Source organism: Mytilus edulis, chromosome 9, assembly GCF_963676685.1.
Source record: "Mytilus edulis chromosome 9, xbMytEdul2.2, whole genome shotgun sequence".
Classification (NCBI taxonomy): Eukaryota; Metazoa; Mollusca; class Bivalvia; order Mytilida; family Mytilidae; genus Mytilus; species Mytilus edulis.
Genome location: NC_092352.1, coordinates 43,368,292 through 43,391,916, shown reverse-complemented (window position 1 = coordinate 43,391,916; position 23,625 = coordinate 43,368,292). Strand labels below are relative to the sequence as shown.

General features: G+C 30.2%; 1 protein-coding gene across 10 annotated transcripts in view; it reads left to right on the top strand.

Moving 5' to 3' along the window:
* LOC139488439 (SH2 domain-containing protein 4B-like) overlaps positions 1-21,978 on the top strand; it is a 50,906-nt gene extending 28,928 nt beyond the window's left edge. For 4 of the 10 annotated variants that reach the window (XM_071274033.1, XM_071274031.1, XM_071274032.1 and 1 more), the window contains exons 7-13: positions 1,148-1,271; positions 2,055-2,090; positions 6,836-6,998; positions 9,093-9,243; positions 16,393-16,544; positions 17,482-17,702; positions 18,785-21,978. In XM_071274033.1, coding sequence (XP_071130134.1) covers positions 1,148-1,271; positions 2,055-2,090; positions 6,836-6,998; positions 9,093-9,243; positions 16,393-16,544; positions 17,482-17,702; positions 18,785-18,904 — 967 coding nt within the window. In that variant the 3' untranslated portion in view covers positions 18,905-21,978. Of the gene's footprint in view, positions 1-1,147; positions 1,272-2,054; positions 2,091-6,835; positions 6,999-9,092; positions 9,244-11,043; positions 11,056-16,392; positions 16,545-17,481; positions 17,703-18,784 lie in introns of all 10 variants that reach the window. The other 6 variants (XM_071274037.1, XM_071274035.1, XM_071274038.1 and 3 more) reach the window with 3 other exon arrangements.
* The last annotated feature ends 1,647 nt before the right edge of the window (positions 21,979-23,625 follow it).

Sequence of the window (23,625 nt, the reverse complement as noted above, 5' to 3'; positions counted from 1 at the left end):
CATATTTTTACACTATTAATATTATCCACTTGCTGCTGGGGTATCATCAGTGAGCAGTAGCTCGCAGTTTCACTTGTTGTATTTAAGAATAAATTCTTTCATGCCATGCTCTATGCTCATTTTAACATGGGTAGCTATATAGGCATTATATTTGTCTATATTTTAATGCCGAGTGCTAGCGAGGTATTAAATGTTGACAAATATAATGCCTACCCATATTAAAACCCATACCAAAGCTAAAGAAGAACGTCATATTAGAATTTCAATTTTGTTTCATCATAATATTTAAGAGCAATTTGTCAATGAAAACCTTTATTAATCAGCACAAATGAAATGAAACATCTTCAGTATTAATGGAGTAGGTTCAGTAAGAACCCTTTTTGGCCCCAAAATATAGCAGTTGTACAAAATTGTGAAAATGTAATCTTTTAGCTATTTATTGGAAAGCAGAATGCTTCTGCTACACAAATATGGGCTGTTTTTGACAATACAATGCACATATATCGGGTAGTACTATCATTAAGTCATGCTTAATTACTGAAATCTTCACAATTTTAGCATTTTAGTTAAATTTCAGACGGTTTCCGTCTTAAATGAAAGTGGCCGCATTCGTGTTCATTCATAATATTGAAATGTAAGTTGTATTTGATGATAATACATAACATATATAAAGGTTGAGGATGAACACGGATGTGGCCACTTTCATTTTTACTCCTTTATGTGTAAAGTGGTTATGGTGAATGTATCAAAATAACTGTATTATATTTAATATCTCAAATTGTAAATATTGATTACTGAATCTAATGATTTATAAATGTATTTCAGATATAAGATTATTTTCATTTCATAGAACATTCTTCTCACCAGTTTTGCAAATTATAAAAAAAAGACCTTTTACATAAAAAAAATATATATTTGTGTAAAAACAAATATGAATTCTTTTTAAATTCAGTGGTTATAAAAATAATTACCTAGACAAGAAAATTTTCTGGTTTTCTTTAACAATTTGAGTTAGGAATAATACAGAATATTGTTGGAGGCAGAAAAAGTCTCAGAAAAATTAAAAAAAAACTTATATGACATGATCATGATGATAAGGACTATTACTACATTTTATATAGTGAGTTAATGTGTTTGTATTTTTCAGGAGAAAAGAAGAGGAAGCTGCATTATATGCCTCACTTAAAGAGGCTCGAGAGGCAGCAAAGAGGATAGAGGAAGAAAAAATGCGATCTCAAGAAGAAGTCACATTAAGAGTCAATGACTTAAGAGTAAGTTTTAATGTATATATACATAGTTGTGTAAATACATATTGTTTTGTCTTGGTTGTGTTCAATAGCCAGATAGCATACTATTCTTTCTAACCTTTTGTGAACTTAAGAAAATACTTTATACAAAAAACAAATGATAAAAGAGTGTGAAAATAGGAGTAATTTCTTGCCAAAAAGGGGGGAGGGGTGTATCTTTCTTATTTGTGTCTTTGAGGTTTTTATCTCCCCTTTAGGTGTCAATGGAGGAGATTTAAAATTTATAATGCAAGGCACTAACTTTCTTTTGCTGAAAGGAAGACTTATTAGAAATCTGAATGGATAGAATATTGTCCCACTTTGCAGTAGGTTGAAAATTCAAAAATTTAAACATTTAAATGTATGGGGTTTATAATTTTTTATTTTTTTAAATATTACTAATCAGATGCACTATTTGTTGGTTTTCATGTTCGCAAAGGCATATTTTACATGTCACTTATGGAATGTACTATATGTCTGTCTGTCATGTTTACAAGGACATGTCACTTATCAGATGTACTACTTGTCGGTCCATCATTTTCATAAGGGCATGTCTCTATCTCCATTTTTCTGCACCCTGAAATTTTAGATTTTTTTTGATTTTTTGGTGATATTATTTATAACTGATTCATTAAAGAAAGATGATATACAGTTTGGTGGTGAATTATTGAATATTTTAGTTAAATCATAATTTCAGAAATTTGTTCAAAACATTTAAGTGTAAGTTTATATATTGTTGTTTTATCATTGTGTCTGAATGTTCCACAGCTTAACGGAGTAAATGATTGTCAACAAATTATTCAGGTATTGTGTAACTGTATGTATGACTGAAACTCTTGTGTCAACCTCGAAAAAAATAAAAATGTTTTTTTCCCTTACCCATAATAATTAAATATTTCAATATCTGTTGAATGGTGGGTAATCACTGTCCATATCAGGAGAATAAATTGATTAGAAATAAATGTAAGTGAGACATTATAAAATTGATAAGAAAAGTCACATATTTAGTTTCATCTCATATTTTCACTGACATACAATCATGAATGCTTAACCCTTTCACCGATTGCTGCCCAGACAGAAGCTACTCTGAGACGATGGCTTCCCTGGCTACTATTACTCAAGAGGGAGATATTCATAATAAATGTCAATAAAAACTTGTTTATAGTTATTTGTGTATTTCTTTTATTCACTAACACCATGTTCACAGTTTTGTTCATGTTTTGACATTTTTTTCTTCATAAAATATTCAAATTTTCAAATTTTCGGCATTATCTAGGTGAAATTCTCAAAATTCGACTCTTTCACCCCAAATCGTAATTTTTTAACCCAAAACGGCAAAATTTTGAAAAATTTTATGAGGCTGTACAAATTCCTCACACTGATCGATGTCCATTCCAACTGTTTTGTACATAAAACGACATTTTATGTAAAAAAATTATACTAGTTTGGCTTCAATTTTTCCATATTCTTTCAAAAAAAATGTTCCCTCATTTCAAATTCTCGTAAATTCCGTAAATTTCCTCTGATTTTGACACGGTTTTCAACAAACGGAACCGCCATGTTTACACTTTTATCCGGGTTACTCATCAAAGAAAGATAACCCATGTTTGCACTGTTTGAGCGGGAAACATAAAAGAGGTATTCCGATCCCGGTAAAACGGGACTCATCGTCAGCTGTCTGAAGCGTGAATCCCGGTAAACCGGGACTCGTCGGCGAAAGGGTTAATTTCTAAAACTGACACAATTTTAAATTTTATACCATTCTCAAACGAAATTGTACAAAATAAATCATTTATTGATAGAACTAAAATGACCTCATGAATAAATTTCTAAAACAACTAAAACATGTTCTGTGTGTAATGAAATTTATACCGGTACTCACATATTGTAATAATGTATTGGCACATATAGTGATCCTGTCGTCTTTCTGAATCCACACTTCCCTTATGTAATCAGGTTTATCTCCCTTTTATACAAATATTTGTTTGTCTCCCTTTCATACAAATATTTCCAGGTAATTTATTGTGTAGAATTTCTGAAAAGTTGTTACCATCTTAGGCATCTGAATTTGCCACTTTTTTAACCTACATTGCCAAAAAATAAGCAGTCAAATATTCCATTTTAAAACTTGCTGACACAAGTGTTTCCAGTCTTTTATTGATATGAAAATACTGCATGACGATGTGTAAAAAATAAGGTAGCATGCAGGACTTGTTTATTTTTCATTAACACATACTGTGAACCATACTGAATGTTGTCAAAACCAATTTTCATGCGAGATTGACCACTAAGGCTTTGCTATTAGCACGTGTTGATCAAGGGAGATAAAAAGCACATGTTTAGATCATCTCCCTTTGAAAAATTAGCACCCAAAACCCATGGTTTAAGAGCTTTATAATTAATTTTGCAAAATGGAAAGTTCTAAGCTACTATAGACAAAGCTGGAATAGATCTAGATTATTCCTAGTTACTGCATATGAAAGGAATGCAGCATTGCTTTTTGAACAAGAAGGATTTGCATTTTTTCTATTATTTTTTTTTTGAAACAGTTGTATAAGATAATTAAATAAAGGTAAATATCCATGAAAATTGGTAATTTATTAAAATAAAAGAATAAATGCGAAATTCACAGTTTGTAATTTAAATCTGATTTTAATTATTTATAAGTTATTACAGTTTTATATTTATTTTGTTTTTTAAAAGCTTTGGTTTCGGGTGTAGCTTTTAGTAGCTTGACAAAATATGAGTTCTTTGTTAATGTTTATTCATTTACCCCAAAGCATTGTTCCATATAGCATTTCAATAGGTGTGTTTGACTTTTCATATACCTTTTATATATCAGTTTCCTGTTTGAATTTCTGCATGGATTTATCTTTGCACAGATTCTTTGAATGTTCTTGAAATAAAATATACATATACTTGCAGTAACAACTTTTACTATTTGTATGCAAAATTATTGTCATAGTCTCAACTTATATTATACAAACTAACAAGATACCAACTTTAAGTTGATGCACCACATGTATATTTCAAAAATATATTTCTATCTGTAAACCAAATACTGTAAATTCTGTCGGTATTTATTATTGCAATTTTTCAAGAATGGACATATGAAAAAGATAATTATTGCAAAATGCTAGATACAAATAACGCTGCATGTATTACAATTTGAATTCAACTTTTATATTATTGAGAAAACTTTCTGTCACAATTTTCATGATAATAAATACATCGAAAAAAAAACCTACACTTACAGTTATAAAGTTTCAAAACTAGTGGAGAGTAACAAAAAAAAAAAACACATACTAAAAAGGACTACAAACTCTTACTATGTAATTATGTAATGAGTGGTAGGGATGAGCCACTTGAATAGATCACTTTTTCATGCTCCATGATATATCAAAAGGGTGAGAAATTCAGATTTATATATCTCAATAGGTTGATATTTTCACTTGCTTGATTATATCATAAGTATCTGAAATTAATCAGATGTCCTTATTATTTTGTGATGGGGTTAAACCACAGTAGTAAATGCATAAGCTACTTGTCAAACAAATTAAACTCTATGTAATCCAATGTAGTATTTCAACTGATGCTAGTATAGATGCTGTAAATCTCATCATTTTGACATTTGCACCTAATTAACCTTCAAAGGTTTGTTTACATGAAAGCAGTGGCGGATCCAGAAATTTTCATAAGTGGGGGCTCGTTGACTGCCTACGAGGGGGCCCGCTCCGGTCATGCTTCAGTGATTCCCTATATAAGCAACCAAATTTTTCCCAGAAAAGGGGGGGGGCCTGGGCCCCCTGGCCCCTCCCCCCTTAATCCGCCTCTGTGTTTCATGATAACAATTATTTGAAGAAATTCCATTGTGTCATCTATGAGAGGGAACGGCAATGTAACTTTTGATTAGTTTTCAATATTAAACTCAGTGAAAGTGTTTCTCTCTGGAGTGTTACTACACTTATCTGACCAAAAATCTTTAATTGTCTTTTGAATTTTTTTTGTTTTTTAAATATTCAAATATATCAAAAGGTTTTTTTTTTTTTGTTAATTGATATACGACAAGGTATATATTTTTGATAAACAAAATATATGAAAAGGGTGGGGTACTTGATGTCTCAGCTGCTCACCCCTACCAAAAAAAGTTTGAAGTGCCCCCCTCGTAAATAAAAAAAATATTCTCTATAACTGTCTATTTGTTCAATACAATGGTGTTAAACAGAACTTTTTGACAGTATACAGCTTTTGTTTTTTACTGACAAATTATATGATGAAAAGTACAAAAATAATGGCCATAACCTAAAGAGTTTTTCAACTGCCTAAACTTAACGCTTAAAGTCAAGGATTTTTGGTTTGCTTTAAAAAAAAATATATATATTCTGCAAAGAACTAAAAAATCATGATTTACTAGCATGTAAATACAAGACATTTGATGTACAGAGTGTGGCCAAAAGTATTCGTCACTTGAGATTTTCCCCTATATATTGTATATAAAACTACATTTTTAAAAAAAAAATTTTGGGGTCATTTTTGGTTTGATTTTAAGCAACTTGATACCAACAGAAGTAGAATTGTCACAGGTTTATTTTTTTATTTGGTTATATATTTTTTTGTGGATCATTTTTATTTTTTCACAAGATAAACACAAATATTATTTTCTGTTCAGAAATTTGCTATCTAATAATCAACCAAATTAAATTATAAAAATTTATTGTGTGTGTTCATATCAAGAGAAAACAAAAACACCTGAGGACAAAACTATTACCAAATAATTACATTAGATGTATATTTCATTATAATACTTTATTCTGATTGGCTAACTGCACATCACATGTTATTATTTAAGCAATTGCCTTACTCAATAAAACTTATCATTCATGATAACACGTGGTCCCACAATAAAGTGCACAGGTCAATTAAATAAAACAAATATAAAATTCATGTTTCCATGATCATAGCTAAAAAATGTAATTATAAGTATTGAATGCTTCTTTTTGTAACTTCATAGGGTTGTAAAAGCGTTGACCATGCGCACATTTTTAGAATGTACTTCGGTCAACGCTTTTACACCCCAATGAAGTTACAAAAATAAGCATTCAATTCTTAAATAAACAAACATACTTTAGACAATTCTAGGTCTTTTAAGGTCTTGTTGATTAAAATCCAAAGACCCACGATATCACGGGTGTGTTCTAGTATCAAACTATAAAAAGCCCTGACATGACTTTTTGAAATAATTCATACTAGAAAACTTACAGCCTGTCTATGTACAAAACAATAAACAAAAACAAATATAATTTACACCTACAAATAACAACCTATGAATTACAGGCTCCTATAATTACTTCCAACAGGCACATATCTAATGTGGATGGGTTTATCATGTTAGCAGGCACCTAACCCTCCTATAACAAACTTGTAATATTTGAGGATTAAATGAGATTATTGTTTTCAATGGACTAACATTTGAGGAAATATTTTCCTGTTTTTAACACACTTTACAACTATTAACTATTTATTACATGGATACATTTGTAATATTTTAGAAAAAGTTTGCTGTGGAAAGACGTAAATCAATGGAGAGAGTAGAGACTAATAAAAAACGTAGAAGTAGTGAACTTTATATGAAATGGAAGCACATGAGAGATTCTATAGACAAACAAGCATTAGAAACGAGTAAAGAAGTAGAACCCATTTGGAAAGAACAAGGTTGGTTATATGTAAATAGAATGAGTGCCAATGAGACGACTCTTCATTCAATCAAAATTTGTAAAAGTAAACTGTTATAGCTAACACACACATCGAACAGCAAGCTATAAAGGGCCACAAAAAAGACAAGTTTAAAACCATTCATACAGGAAAACCAAAGGTGAAATTTATGTATTAAAAAAAGAGAAACACTTATGAACTTCTTCAATAAATTACAACCACTGAACATCAGGTTCCTGACTTAGGACAGATGCAATCAAATGCAGCAGGTTTTAGTGTTTTAGGAAACAACCTTCATCATAACCTGAAACAATAGTAAAACATCACAACATAGGAAGACACACTATAAAATAATAAAAGCATATACAGTGGATTCATTTACTTCCATAGGTACAAATTTTCTTGGATGTAGGGATATTTAAAGCAGGGCTTCCAAAACGGTCATATATTCCGGACATTTGTGTAATGTCCGGTAAAAGTCCTGCTGGGCAAAGCATGAAACGGTCATATACATTTTAGTTTTCAAGGCTTTTTCTGTCATTTTAACATAATTCACGATCTTTTTGACCCAACCTTTTGCCTTTAACATCCACACATTTCCGGTCATAAAAGTGACATGATGATTAATTACTATCAAAACAACCCCTACTTCAATACTTTCTAATTTTAATCAAGGCTAATTAGTTGTTGGACAGGTGATATCTACCTGTTCAGGTGACAGGTAAACTATGTTCAGTACCGGACATCGTACAAATTGATCGGTCTATTCACAATTATTTTCTTACATTTCAGCGGTTTGTAGCTCATTGATTTAGTCCAAAAGATTAAAATTATAAGAAATTAGTTTGTCTACATGATTTGATGAGAAATTTTAAAAGGTTTAAATGAAAATCGTCAGAACTACGTTGAATGAACTAGAACATGTGTGCACATGTGCAAAGGTGGGAAATTTAATTATGCATCCTTTATTTCTTCAAAATGCTAAAATTATCATTGATACCTGTATCTAAACGTTCATTTCAAGTATTTTGTTGAAGAAATAACGTGGAAAGAGCTTCTTCACTCAGTCATGCTATGTAAACGTACACGGATTTTACGTATCCGTTTATGGTCCATGTTTTACCATTGTCAAGGCAACATCCGGTTTAGAAAAACATGATTTTAAAAACGAAAATAAAGTTTTTGACATGTCGTTTTGCACAAATAAAGAGTCTATGGCAGATATGAGCACACTGATGTGCACACTTTGAATGATGCACCACTGCCCATTTAACAGTTTACATCCTAACATCAAATTCATATCAAAGTAAAGTTTAAAATCGTTTTTTAATCTAATGTCATTATCATTGGAATGGCCATTTGATTACCATAATTGCCTTTTGTGACTAAGTCTTAAGGGATTAAAATGGGGATCAGATATAAAATGTCCGGCTGGCTCAAATGTTTTTTGGAAGCCCTGAATTTTAAAGTCATGATTTTGTCAATGTTTGTATATTAATTTTAGAATATTTGATCTTCTTTGAACATTAGATTTCGTGATTCACTTATTTCAATGAAATCCCTGAAATCTGGTATCCCACTATTAATAATGAATTCATGATACACTTTATTACTAAATGTGTACATTAATTTTCAGTACACAGACTAATAAATTTAATAAAATGTAACAAAGAATTTTGTAATCTATATATCTGAAGTATTATTTACAAAAAGATTCATTTCTTTAATAAGCATGAGCTTTCATTGCATTTGTATTGTGTATGCATGTACAGAAAGCTTGCAGCACAGTCCTGTGATTAAGTGAATATCTACCTTTTATTTTAAATATAACAATTTATAGCAAGAGCCTGCTATTGACACCATTATCATGATTACCTGGTATAGGTTTAAAACACCATTAAAAACGGAAATTTGAAATGATGGCTCAGTCAGGATTGTTCTTAATACATGATATTTTAACACATCAAAAATTGGACTGTTAACCATAAAACTGTTAAATCATATTTCATTTGACATTAATTTTTGTTATCTTATTGTTGTATATGTATGATAACATGTATGTTACTGACAATACCATGCTTTCTTTTTCTCTAGAAAAGAGAGCCAAAGATGCAGAAGTACAGATGAGACAGTTGGCACGTGATGCCAGGGAGGAAGTCAGAAACTCATTTAGGCATGTGGCTCGAAATTTGACTGCAGTTTCTGCTTTTGCTTCAGGCAAAGATAAACCTCCTTTACCTCCAAAGTATGTTTGCTTTTTTTAAGTTTGGGCTGCAGATTATTTTTTATTAATGACTATCAACTCGTTTTTCAGGAACAAATATATTCTTTGAAAAAGTGGAGAAGACTTTGGAGTAGGGATTATAGTACAAATTTATGTTTATAAAAGTGCCAATCTGGCTTAGAATCAGACATTGGTGAAAACATGACAAAAAAAACCTGCTCAAGTTAACTTAATTAAAGTTCAAAATATATAATGGTGCACGAATATAATTTTGTTTCCTTTTCCTTTTCGGTTATTTTAAGATATAATTTGGTTGAAATGCACTAGAAATTAATATTATAGGGGAGCTAACTCCATAATTTGCAATTATTCTAACCAAAAGTTAACTAGAGATTTCATGAATTACCAGACATGCAGAAAAAAAAAGACCTACCATTTCTAATTCAGAATGAGGCTAACATACACATTCATCCTTATCTTCTATTTAATGATTTTTGCCATGCTGTCAAAATATTTCCTATAACAAAATTATTCAAACACGAGAATTGTATTCAGAAAAAAAAAATGTTGTATTTATATTTAGATACCTCAGTATAACTTGCCTTTGAAAAAAAAATAGCATTTAACTTATTTTTGACAGCAAGGTCCATCTCTCCAGTAATCTCATTTTGTTTATCTTTTCAAAACTTAAAGACTTTATTTTGCATATCTAACTGTTCTTAAAGGTCATTAACAGTGACTTGATTAAAGTTTTTCTCTCATCAAACTACCAAACAAACTGAATGCCTTGTTTAGTAAAAAGCTTGACAGTGATGACTTGTAACATGTTGCCACTTATCAGTCAGACAAGTCCTTGAATTTTTCAGTATTTTGAATGAACTTTGAATTTTCATCACATATTTTCACAGTATAGCTGAAGAGAATGATGTATTCTTTGGTTTGAACGGTGACCAGTTCTATTTTTTCGATATAGAATCTCAACCTTTTTTTTTTATATCGAGAAGGTTTTTTTTAACAATCTTGATTACCCATGAGGGTCCTACACCATCAGTTTTTTTTAGTAATGCATAATATTTTGCACATGTTAGTACATAGAATTTAAATTAGATTATTTTTTTTAATGAACCATGAATTTTTTATCAGCTGTTGTGAATTTATAGAGTAAATATGATTGTAAAAATGGGTAAAGTTGTCAATATTTTTAGAAAATTTCTGATTTTCGCTTAAGACTGGAAACTGCTAGACTTTTGCATATTAAATGATTTATTAAGTCTCTGGATATAGGTATTTGTTCAAATAGAGTACCAGTATGATTAACAACAAATCACTAATAAATAGCAAAAATGCATTTTTTTAAAACTCTTATATTTCTGTTCTATTTGGAAGCATGGCTGCATTGGCATGACTTATTTTGCTAGAATAATTTTTGATTTAATACCACTTTACAAAAGTTATCATCCATTTTGTTTTTATTTAATTAGTTTCATAGTAATTTAGTGTGGTGGTTGTGAAGCTGTGGTGTGAAAAACATATTAGTTAACAATTAAATAATTTATTAGTTTGCAAAAGGAATTAAAAGTACAGTTTGTTTTTCTGATAGATTTAATATAATTTATATTAATTGATGATGGTTTTGAAAAATTAATTTAGGAACGACAGATCAATCCTTTTTGCGAATTTGATGAGTTAAATGATAAAAGAATTAAATTATTTTTTTTGTGTACTGTAATAATGTTATTTCGCAACTATTCAGTTCAAAATTTAAATAATTATAAGGAAAATATCTAAGTATGCTAAGTATATATATTTTTTATTTATTAGAGAAGACAACGGGTAAGTCAAGTGTGTACACAGGTTATGGTAGACATTTTACTTCCTTCTTGAAGTTCATATTAATACTTTTATTTTCACACATCAAAAAATTTATATAATTCTGAAAAACTTTTGCTTTCCTAACAAACTTATAGACATAGAAATTCAGTTTTCAAACCTATACAAATATAAAGATTCAATTTTCAAAAATTTCTAAATAATTAACAGATTTTTTTTAAGGGTTTCTGTATTTCCTAGAAATAGTAGTGGTCTTCTTTTGGTTATTTTATTAATATATATATCATGATTTATGTCTTTCCTTCCTTCCATTATTGTGTCTGTCTGCCCATATATCCTTTAAATTCTTAGTCAAACTGTTCTCAGGAATTACAAACCAGATCTTCCTGAAATTTATATCAACCTTCATGCAAGCATGCTTTACCTGAAAATGCATTTTCAGACTCAGTGATTATCTACTCCCTATTCACTGAATACTTCTATATTCTTCCACATATTTGGAAGGGGCATGTTTGAAAAAAAATTAAATATCATACCAGCCCCATTCCAAAGGCAAACCAGGATGTTCTTTTCAAAAAATTTACTTAATTTTGCTAGTGATACTCTGCACAAAACCTCATAAATTCTGTCTACACAAACATCTGAAAGTGTGGCGAAATGCATTTTTGATATCTAGAGTTTTGATTATTTACTAGTCAGTGGCATAGCTAGGTCATTTTTACGTGTACGCCCGAACCTTGGTGTGGGGTCTGTTTATGGTCCTATTTCTGAGGACCCCACGCTGATCCATGTCAAACAATTTCTGGTAGTGGATTAGATCTAGGGAGCGAGGCCCCCAGAAGCTAACGATTTGTTGAGAATGAATACCATTCCTGTCATTAAAACTCATCAGTAGCAACATACTTTAGAATCTAAATGGTCTATTTGTTATGTTAAATTATTCATTAAGATAATTTGAAATATAATGGTCATTGGATTCAGAGATAATGTCAAAACCAGTAGCTTTTAAATATGTTTTAAAAGAGCTGTGAGGGTAAAGCAATTAACCAACAAAAATCACCTTTCTATTTCCAAATTTCGTAAATGAACATTAATCTTCAGAAATGTTCAGGTGCAATGCTAGATATCGTAAAGGGTTCTGTGGAACCCTGATTTTTTTTGTCGAGGATACCCCCCCCCCCCCCCCCCCCCCCCCGCAAAAAGTGAATCCATTTATCAGTCCATTACAGGATTTTAAAAAAATTCAACATTTTCTTTAGATATTTTTTCTTGATCTGGAGTACTAGTTTCGGCCCAAGTTTCATGACAATTTATGGAGATTGATGCATTGATAATTTATAAAAAAGCCATACAGTCTATCAGTATAATACTGAAAAATGAATAAACAAATAATTTACTTTCAAAACTTTGCTTCAGACAAAAATTGTATAAAATGCTTGGAATCTACTGAAGTTTCATTTATATAATTCGATGAAGTTTTGACAATGAATTTGTTGTGTAATTTTTTTTTAACCCCCACACTTTAACTTTTAATACCTGTTAATTTTGTCCGAAAAACACAGGAAAACTAACTTCAATATTATGCTCTCAGTCAGTTTACTCTTTTGACCATAAACAGTTTCTGTTCAACTTCCGGAAAATTTCACAAAGGTTTGGCAAATTTATTATTATTTAAAAAATAAGTTTTTCAACATACTAAACCTAGATATTGACGCCGCCGACGAAATTTAGGATCGCTTTGGCGTCCTAAAAACAAATGTATGTCACAGGCTCGACAAAACTGTAAACCACAAAACGAATCTAAAGAGATAAAGGATTGCTTAAAACAAAAGGGAAGGGAGTATAAAACTCACAGTAGCTTCAGACTTGACAGAAAATGAACAAATAAATGATATGATACCATTTGACTGTAAAGTAAATTTCGTCAATTTGATCTGCAATTACAAGCCAACGAAGAAAGAATTATAAAGCTGATGTGCTTCTAACAATTTATTTTTATTTTCTATACATTAAAATATTTTATTAACAAAATTCAAGTGTACGCCCGGGCGTTTTGACGTAAACGTAGCTACGCACCTGCTAGTTTCACTTCATTGAATTTAGTCATTTAATAGCATATTCAAAATTATGGATCATATAAATGTACTGGTTCTTGGATGGCTACTTATTAATTTTAACAAAGGAACAAGAGGTGTTGTTTTCAGATCCAAAACAGTATTAACCAGTTAGTTGTTCCCCCACAAACTTGTTACTGAGGACTTAGAAATAATGTCCATCATTCTGAAAATTGCATCATAAGTTCTATTGTGTACAATTCTTGCCTGATTTTTATAAAACTTATAACTTTTATCATAGGTTTATATTTGCAATGTGTTTAACAAATTTCAAAAATCAGTGCTGATTAATTATTTGTAAAAGAGTGATGCCCATTGCAAACATTAATTATATGGAAAATTAGATTGTTACCGCTTTCATGTGTACAATTCTTGCATGAATTTTAGGAAACTTATATCATAGCTTTATTTCAGCCATGTCTTTGACACTTTTCTAAATAAGTGCTGATCAGTTGTATATTTTTAATTAGTTATGCCCCTTTGAAAAATTAATTATAACGAAAATCACATAAATTAATTATAACGAAAATCACATTGCATTTACTTTGAAGCCTTCATTCCTCTAAAACATTTATACATTGTTTAAAAGAACAAAAAAAAGTTTTAATTATTGTCCTGGATAGATAAAATGTGTGCAACATGTGGGATACATTTTAACTCTGTTCTTTTATATGATAGTAATTTTTTTTGGACTAAATAATGCATTTCTCTGTTTTGACATCTTGGGCATAAGAGTAAATTTACATTTCATCAATGAGGGTGATCCATCATTTAGCTTACATATGTGAAAGTAATGCCTAAAAAGTCATAGCTGCTAGTTACTTGCATGAGATCAATTTTTATGCGCCACCTACGATAGTAGAGGGGCATTATGTTTTCTGGTCTGTACGTGCGTTCGTCTGTCTGTCTGTCCGTCCGTCCGTACGTCTGTTCGTCCCGCCTCAGGTTAAAGTTTTTGGTCAAGGTAGTTTTTGATGAAGTTGAAGTCCAAACAACTTGAAACTTAGTACACATGTTCCTTATGATATGATCTTTCTTATTTTAATGCCAAATAAGAGTTTTGATCCCAATTTCACGGTCCGCTGAACATAGAAAATTAAAGTGCGAGTGGGGCATCCATGTACTGGGGACACATTCTTGTTTTCAAATATCTTCTTTTCAATACGTCTCTCAATTCTATAAAAAGCTTCTGAAAGAGGCAAGCAAAAAAAAATATATATAAAAAAGTTTGTTGTGTACTACAATTGTATTCATATAAATCAATTCATCACAAAAAGTCACTTTCACAATATTTCTCTAACCGCTTAATTGTATTTATGTAGTCTTTTAGTCTAGAAGTAACTTGTATCCTCTTCATGTTGTTCAATAAAAATAAAAGGTCAAAAAGGAGGTTGGGGCTTCTGGACTGAATACTTGGCAATGATAAATGATGTTAAATTTAAATGGTCCGTGTTGAAGGCTTTGACCTATAATGGTTTACTTTTTTAAATTGTTATTTGGATGGAGAGTTGTCTCATTGACACTCATACCACATCTTCTTATATCTATCTAAAGAATCATAAATCTTATAAAGAGTTTAAATTTGGTCTTAGTTAACATGTTATCTTTATCATTGAAGCTCTTAAGATAAATTACCACCATATTACTTGGCAATATAAAAAAGAAGATGTGGTATGATTGCCAATGAGACAACTCTCCACAAGAGATCAAAATGACACAGAAATTAACAACTATAGGTCACCGTACGGCCTTCAACAATGAGCAAAGCCAATACCGCATAGTCAGCTATAAAAGGCCCCAAAATGGCAATGTAAAACAAACGAGAAAACTAACAGCCTTATTTATATAAAAATATGAACGAAAAACAAATTTGTAACACATTAAACAAACGACAACCACTGAATTACAGGCTCCTGAGTTTTTTTGCTGTTTTCTTATTCCAAAAAAGAGTGTGCTAAGTATACATTTATATTGATTATTGGAAGACTTTTTTATGCCCCACCTACGATAGTAGAGGGGCATTATGTTTTCTGGTCTGTGCGTCCGTTCGTCCGTTCATCCGTCTGTCCGCCTGTCTGTTCATCCGTCTGTCCCGCATCAGGTTAAAGTTTTTGGTGAAGGTAGTTTTTGATGAAGTTGAAGTCCAATCAACTTCAAACTTAGTATACATGTTCCCTATGATATGATCTTTCTAATTTTAATGCCAAATTAGAGTTTTTATCCCAATGTCACGGTCCACTGAACATAGAAAATGAAAGTGCGAGTGGGGCATTCGTGTACTGAGGACACATTCTTGTTTATGGTAATAACGATTTGTTAAATGCAATAGACTTGACAGATTAAAATTGAAATAATATTGATGACAGCTGTGCTTGAATTTACATGATACTTGGGTATGAGACAATAAATACAGAATGAAAATTTCTCAATAATATTATAAATAATGAACCATATTTCTTTTGACTGTATAAATTAAAAGTTAATCATTGTATTTTATATTCATAATGGTAACAGTGTTTAAAACATAATTGATAACTGTTGATACAGGAAATGTTTGTGTTAAAGGATATTATCTCGTACTAGTTCCAGGGGCGGATCCAGCCATTTTAAAAAGGGGGGGTTCCAGCTATATGCTCCCATTCAAATGCATTGATCGGCCAAAAAAAAAGGGGGGGTTCCAACCCCCGGAACCCCCCCTCTGGATCTGCGCCTGAGTTCCAAAAAGTGGAGTACCTGCACATATTGCTTAGTATATATCAAGTACCTTTTCCAGCACTTTTGCACTTTGATTAAAAATTCAAAAGAAATGTTAAGATAGGCATTTAGGTTTTGAACAAGTTTTATTATAAGCGCTGTTTGTATCGAGATATGCATTGTAACAATATCACACCTACATATCTTTAGAATATTAATGAAAAAAAATGATAGAATTATAAAACAAATATTAGAGTTATTGCTCTTGTAGAAATGACATTTGCATAGTTGGGGAACATTGGAAAGCAAATTTTTTACACTCATCAATATTTGTTTAGACAAATGTCAAACACAATTTGTTTTAAGTACATTGCAACAATGTTTCTGGTACAAGAAGTACAACTATGTCATGTAACATTTCTTTATATAAAAAATCATAAACAAACATTAAGATGTAATAGAAAGTCCTTTTATTTGACTTCCTTTATAGTTATGATATAGTGCAAATTAATAAATAATATTTTTCTTGCAGAAATTCAGAAAAAATTAAAGCACATAAAAGGAAGAGTAGACCACCAAGACCTCAAAACAGAGATGCAATAATTGCTTGGTTTCATGATGAAGAAAGAGAACGGAGTGCTGGTCTAGATCCCCAAACTAATAAACCTGCAGAATGGTTCCATGGTAAAAAAAAAAAATTATACATATTGAGGATTTCATACATTATACTGTAAAGGCATAAGTCTTTATGATGTTTTTATTACCACAAAATGATGTGTTTTTTCTCTCGAAAACATAAAGGTTACGTTTTAATTATTTTTGACAGTATTTTACTGTCTGGTAATAGCAAAGTGCTTTTAAGACATGATTTTTTAGGGAAAATAAATTCAAGTTTTGAATAATTTAGAAGAATAAATTATATTTCCATCACCCTTGATATGAACGGTAAATTATTAAGGGTAGATAGGTTGAATTGTTAAAAAGATGTACATACACATAACATTTTCTTATAACTCAGTTACATCTTCATGTTTTCGATTACACATATCAGACAATAGAAAAATAACAGGGGGGGGAAAACAATAGTGAAAGAATTTGATTGGTTTGCTACACCGCTATTGAAATTTTACTACCTTTTCTTCTGCAGCCTTGCATCTACTTATATGATAAGTATAAAGGGGTATGGAAATTTTTCATTAGGACTACTACCAAAAAGCTGTAAGACCCATGCTGAAGTGCTAACATTCTGGCTGTGCTAGATGTAATACTACACACCAAGTCTTGGAAAAAAATGGAATGTTTTAAATTTTTATGCCTCATTTAGGGATAGGGTCACATTACTACACTGTTACAGCAGAATGCATTGATTGTTTAGGTAAAGGTCCTAGAATTGTCAGTTAGCTTGCTTGTTAACTAAACCATGAAGTCATTATAAGGTTAGGTAAACTACTCTCCTTTCAGAGTAGTCTACTTCTACAGACATATATATTGGTTATCTGTCAGACTAGTCTACTCTTATCAGGCACTAGATAATATATAGAATTATTATTGACAATTATTTACAGATTGCTGTGACAAACTGAAATATTTAAAAATAAAAAAATAATGTCTATACTTTTAGGTATTATTCCTAGAATGGATGCTGAGACTATGTTAATCAATGAACCCACCGGTAGTTACTTAGTCCGAGTTAGTGAGAGAGTTTGGGGTTATACGATATCTTACCGAGCATCAGACAGATGTAAACACTTCCTAGTTGATACAACAGAGAACGGATACCAGTTCTTTGGAACAAATCAAATCAAACATGCAACTTTAGCAGATCTTATCTTATATCATGTGGTAAGTAAAGTAATACAAAAAATTTAAAGAATAGGATTTTTTTTTAATGACACAGTCATTTCTAATTTGAAATTTAAAGCGTGATGGCTAAAGTTACTCAGAACTTTTCTAACAGACACTGTCGCAGATATCAAAATCTCACCAAAAGTCAAACAAGACCAACTTTAATTTAGCAATAGCAGGGGCATTATAATGTCATCTAACGTTACACAAGCATGTGTTAATGTACAAAACAATGTTTATATAGAGAAATTGCACACTCTAACATATTTGAAGCATAAACTTGATGAAGTTTCCTAATGGCTTAGATATAAAGTTTATGTATAAAATATTTGTCACATATTGAGAAATTTACTTTCTTTCCCACTAGTATATCATGTATATGAAAAAGATAGCATTGAAAAATACATAAAAAAGTAGTTTCACAATACAAAAATAAGTGATTAATACATTGTAAAATTTGTTTGTATCACTATTTGGTGAAAAAGAAGATAGATTTAATAACTCTGAAACATCATGTAAAAATAAAGTGATGTAAATGAACTATTTATGTTAACCACTAAATGTCATAATGTTTCTGAGTCATTGTATTGTCTCTTTGACCCTAATTTTAATTCATATTTATTTTTCTTTTAGCATACTGTAAGTTCTAAAAAGATTGTGAGGATTTTATTAATGTGAATAATGCGACTTAAACAGTTTTGCAATAATAAGAACTTGCATTTGTATATCTGATAACTGTATGCAGATTTTCTTGAAATCTCAATTATTAATCTCACATTTTTAATATCAAAAAGAAGATATGGTATGATTGCCAATGAGACAACTGTCCACAAAAGACCAAAATGACACAGACATTAACATCTATAGGTCACCGTACGGCCTTCAACAATGAGCAAAGCCAACACCGCACAGTCAGCTATAAAAGGCCCCGATAAGACAATCTAAAACAATTCAAACGAAAAAACTAACGGCCTTATTTATGTAAAAAAAAAAAAAATGAACGAAAAACAAATAGTCCATTCTACAAAATTATTTCTTAATTTACTGTATAACGTACAGTTATTATTTTGTATTTTCAGAATCACCACATAACAGTAGCAGGTAAAGAGATGCTATTAAAACCAATAGGACAGATAAAATCACCACCGGATTATTACGATCTATTTAAAAACAGAAGATCAGAGTCTACATCATTGTAACACAGCATTATATTTTGTTACAGTAATACCTTTCAAATCAGACAACTCATCACCTGTTATTGTTTAGTCAAAAAAGCATAATATAACATACAAGAACTTTATATAGAGCTAAATTATAGATGCTTATAGTCTTTGAACTAATTTAGCAAAGGAAGAATAGTTATTTTTATAAGAAGTCAGAAAATCTGTAGTCAGGTTAGCAGTTTTACATCTCAGAATAATAATTTGAAGAGAGTTAAGAATAAGATTTTCTAATTTTTTCTACTTAGTTGATAATTAGATATAGCTTTAATTTGCCATTATTTAATGTTTTTCATATATGGTTGATACCGGTAAATTTTATATCAAATTTCACATTGAAATCATAATTTATGAAATATCATCGGTGTGTATTACGCTGATTATGAAGTATGCAATTGATATTTTATGACATAAAACAAGGTCGGGACATCAGGGTATATTCAGTATATATAAATAGCTATACAAGTTTTTGAGTTGTGTGATTTGAAGGGCTTGTTTTAGTTACGGTTAGTGCTATAATTTGCTTTATCAGTTACGGTTGTAAACTTTTATACAGTATATGCATTCCCATATTGGGGAAATCTTTTAGTTCATTATGTGATACATGTAAATATATGCTATTTCATATTTGTATATCTATGCAAAATTCTGATACCTGTGCATTTCATAAATAATTGAGTATTCAAAAAAAGTAAATAGGTTAGGGACAACTCCACCTAACCAGAGCTATTATCTATGGTATGCATATTCACTTTTATACCTGTTCACCTTATACAAGAGGATATTATCTAATTAGGTATCAGTGGAAAGTTTAATTTCAAACATTGCTTTGATTTTTTTTGACTTTTTGGGTGAATTTTTTTTTACATTCAGATAATAGAAAAGACAGAAAGAAACTAGCTTATTAAATTACCAAGAATAATTTAGAATTGCAGGTGTACTTCTGCAAAAATTGATACTTTTTACATATCATTATATTTTTGTGCAATGGAAGCAAGTTTTGAGGTAATCACTAGTAATTTTTGCAAACTTTTATTTCTAATATTTATATAAAGGAAAAACAATAGCAGTAAAAAAAACCTGAATTTATTAAGTGTTTTGATAAACTTTGATTGATGAAACTATACTTAACGATGATCCAGATCAAAGATACCATATTTTTTTTAATTTTGACATAAAATATAATTTTTATTCTTTCTCAAGACTTGGCATGCCCAATCAATATTATCAGATAATGCTGTTCAAAAATGCTTCATATCACTTGTAGAAAATAGATATTTTTATATTCATATTGTTAAAACCATTTTATAAATTTGTAATGTACTTAATAATTTTGTATGATATTTTTGACTGTGCAATACAGAACTGAGTTAGTGATAGTATTATATATTTCTGTCAGGATTTTGTAAAATATTCTATCCACCTATGTTTTGTCATAGATTGTACATGTACATGGACTGGTATTAAAACAGAATTGACAGTTAGTCAAATTTTTATGATATTTGTTTTGATAGAAGATTGAATAATGATTTTTTATTGTCACTTTCATGATTGACCTTGAAATTATGTAGCTACTATTAAGGTCAAAGGATAGGAAATGCCTATGTCACAAATTTTTGTTAAATATTCCGTACAGATTTGGCTTGTCGAAGTAGAACTGAAATTTAAAAAAAATAGTGTATAGACTCTATTTTCTGATATATTTCTTATTGAATTCTTTCAAACTATGTAAACATTTGTAGAGCTCATACAATCTTACATTTGTCTTAAAATCATCTGAAAAAATAATATGTTGTTGATACATAAATTTCTATTTTAATAATGACAATAAGAATAGGATCATGGATTTTTTTTTTTTATAGTATACATAATTCAAAGTATTGTTGAAACAGAAACTGTTGAAATAAGTCAAACATCATCATATTAGAAAAATATTAGATGCCGTCATCAATTTAGATTAATTTTGCATTGTTTCTTACAGTTTCAATCAAGATTTTGATTCTGGGATTGTTTCTATGTTCATGCTTATTGCATCACATTTAAAATAATCTTTGTAAAAAATATCTGATACAAGAATCTCACAACATGCATTCATTTTATTGTACAGATTATTATTGTATTTTCATACTTGTAAATACATTATGAATTAGTTGTACAAAATGCATTATGTTTTTAAATTAAAAGGATGGCAGACAATTCACTTACCGTATAGCAGTCATAAAAAAAAAAGATATATGTCTGTATATATGCTTTAAGGAAGCATTTTTATAGTAACATTTGAAAAACAAAGGAAAAACAAAGAAACTTTTTTAAATAAATATTATACTAACTTCCATACTAAATAACAAAAGTTAATTTCTAAGTTTGCTCATAATGTCAAGTTTTATGACTATAGAAAAAAAAAGATTAAGGAGAATGTAGATAATTATGCCTTGTCTCTGGTTCTTTAGTAATACATGAGATGTGAGATATATTGTTGAATTTTGAGCACCACTGAACTTGATGTTGTTATAATAGGTTTGTGATAATTTCACTACACAACAACTATTCAGTCTGACGCTCAAGGAGGCTCGGATGCAAAAAAAACAAAAAATGAATGCACTTTATCTTATACTTGATAGAAAAATTAAATAAAAAAATGGGGTCACCGTCCATTTATGCTCACAATCTGCCTTAGAAAGAAGCATACATTTTTGTAAAAGTACTTACTTTCTGTTGAACTGATAGGACAAAATGAGGTATATCGAAATAAAAAAAGAACTAAATTACAGAAATCGCTAAAATTTTACAATAGTTTAGTCAAAGTACAGCTTATTTGAAAATAATAATAAAAAAATATAGATCACCAATGATTTAAAAAAGATATTTCAATTTTAATACAAAAAAATGGCAATTTCGCACCTAAGGGAGATAATTTGGAGCTTTTTCAATGATACATACATTTTAAAAGTCATCTGGGGCCAAAACGAATTAATTTATTTGAATGATTTTTGGACTTTTGATAAAGTAACAACTAATAAAGTAAGAAATAAAATTTGTAATGAAAAAAAAAATGTTTATTTTTTTCTGAAATTTTTATACCATAGAGCCTCCTAAAGTCATTGATAAGCAGATTGTGATTAATATAAATACTAGTCTGCAGCTCTTTGTATTAAAAAAAAACATACAAGAAAAAAATACACTTCCTAAGACTTATTATATTTTAGTTAGTAATTGGAAAAAGAAAAGACAAAATCTTAATAAGATCTATTTGCTGTTAATAATATTTAAAAACATTTTGCATTTAATGGAACTCTTTGACAATTGGGGAAAATGTAAAATCTAATAAATTAATGCAATCACAAAAAAAATCATGAAGAGAAATTGCTTAAGAGGTTGTCAATGTAAGTTTTTACCATTGTGACCTAATACTGCCACATTTTCCTATTAATCATGTTAATATGGACATAGCAATAATTTCTGAAATATTCTTTTACTGTATGTTTTTTTTAAAGAGTAATAGGCTCTTGTCTCCAGAATATATTTATTGTTTTGCTGTGTAAGGAACAGAAAAATTATTCAATCAAGTTATATTCTGTAGAATTAGGAATAAACTAACCAAGCTTTTACTTTTTTATACGACCGCAAATTTTGAAAAAATTTTCGTCGTATATTGCTATCACGTTGGCGTCGGCGTCGTCGTCGTCGTCGTCGTCGTCCGGCGTCCGAATACTTTTAGTTTTCGCACTCTAACTTTAGTAAAAGTGAATGGAAATCTATGAAATTTTAACACAAGGTTTATGACCACAAAAGGAAGGTTGGTATTGATTTTGGGAGTTTTGGTCCCAACATTTTAGGAATTAGGGGCCAAAAAGGGCCCAAATAAGCATTTTCTTGGTTTTCGCACTATAACTTTAGTTTAAGTTAATAGAAATCTATGAAATTTTGACACAAGGTTTATGACCACAAAAGAACGGTTGGGATTGATTTTGGGAGTTTTGGTCTCAACAGTTTAGGAATTAGGGGCCAAAAAAGGGCTCAAATAAGCATTATTCTTGGTTTTCGCACAATAACATTAGTTTAAGTAAATAGAAATCAATGAAATTTAAACACAATGTTAATGACTACAAAAGGAAGGTTGGTATTGATTTTGGGAGTTTAGGTCCCAACAGTTTAGGAATTAGGGGCCAAAAAGGGACCCAAATAAGCATTTTTCTTGGTTTTCGCACCATAACGTTAGTATAAGTAAATAGAAATCTATGAAATTTAAACACAAGGTTTATGATCATAAAAGAAAGGTTGGGTTTGATTTTGGGAGTTTTGGTCCCAACATAATAAGGGGCCCAAAGGGTCCAAAATTAAACTTTTGTTTGATTTCATCAAAATTGAATAATTGGGGTTCTTTGATATGCTGAATCTAACTGTCATGACTGTGTATGTAGATTCTTAACTTTTGGTCCCGTTTTCAAATTGGTCTACATTAAGGTCCAAAGGGTCCAAAATTAAACTTAGTTTGATTTTGACAAAAAATGAATCAGTCAGGTTCTTTGATATGCTGAATCTAAAAATGTACTTAGATTCTTGATTATTGGCCCAGTTTTCAAGTTGGTCCAAATTGGGGTCCAAAATTAAACTTTGTTTGATTTCATCAAAAATTGAATAAATGGGGTTCTTTGATATTCCAAATCTAACTGTGTATGTAGATTCTTCATTTTTGGTCC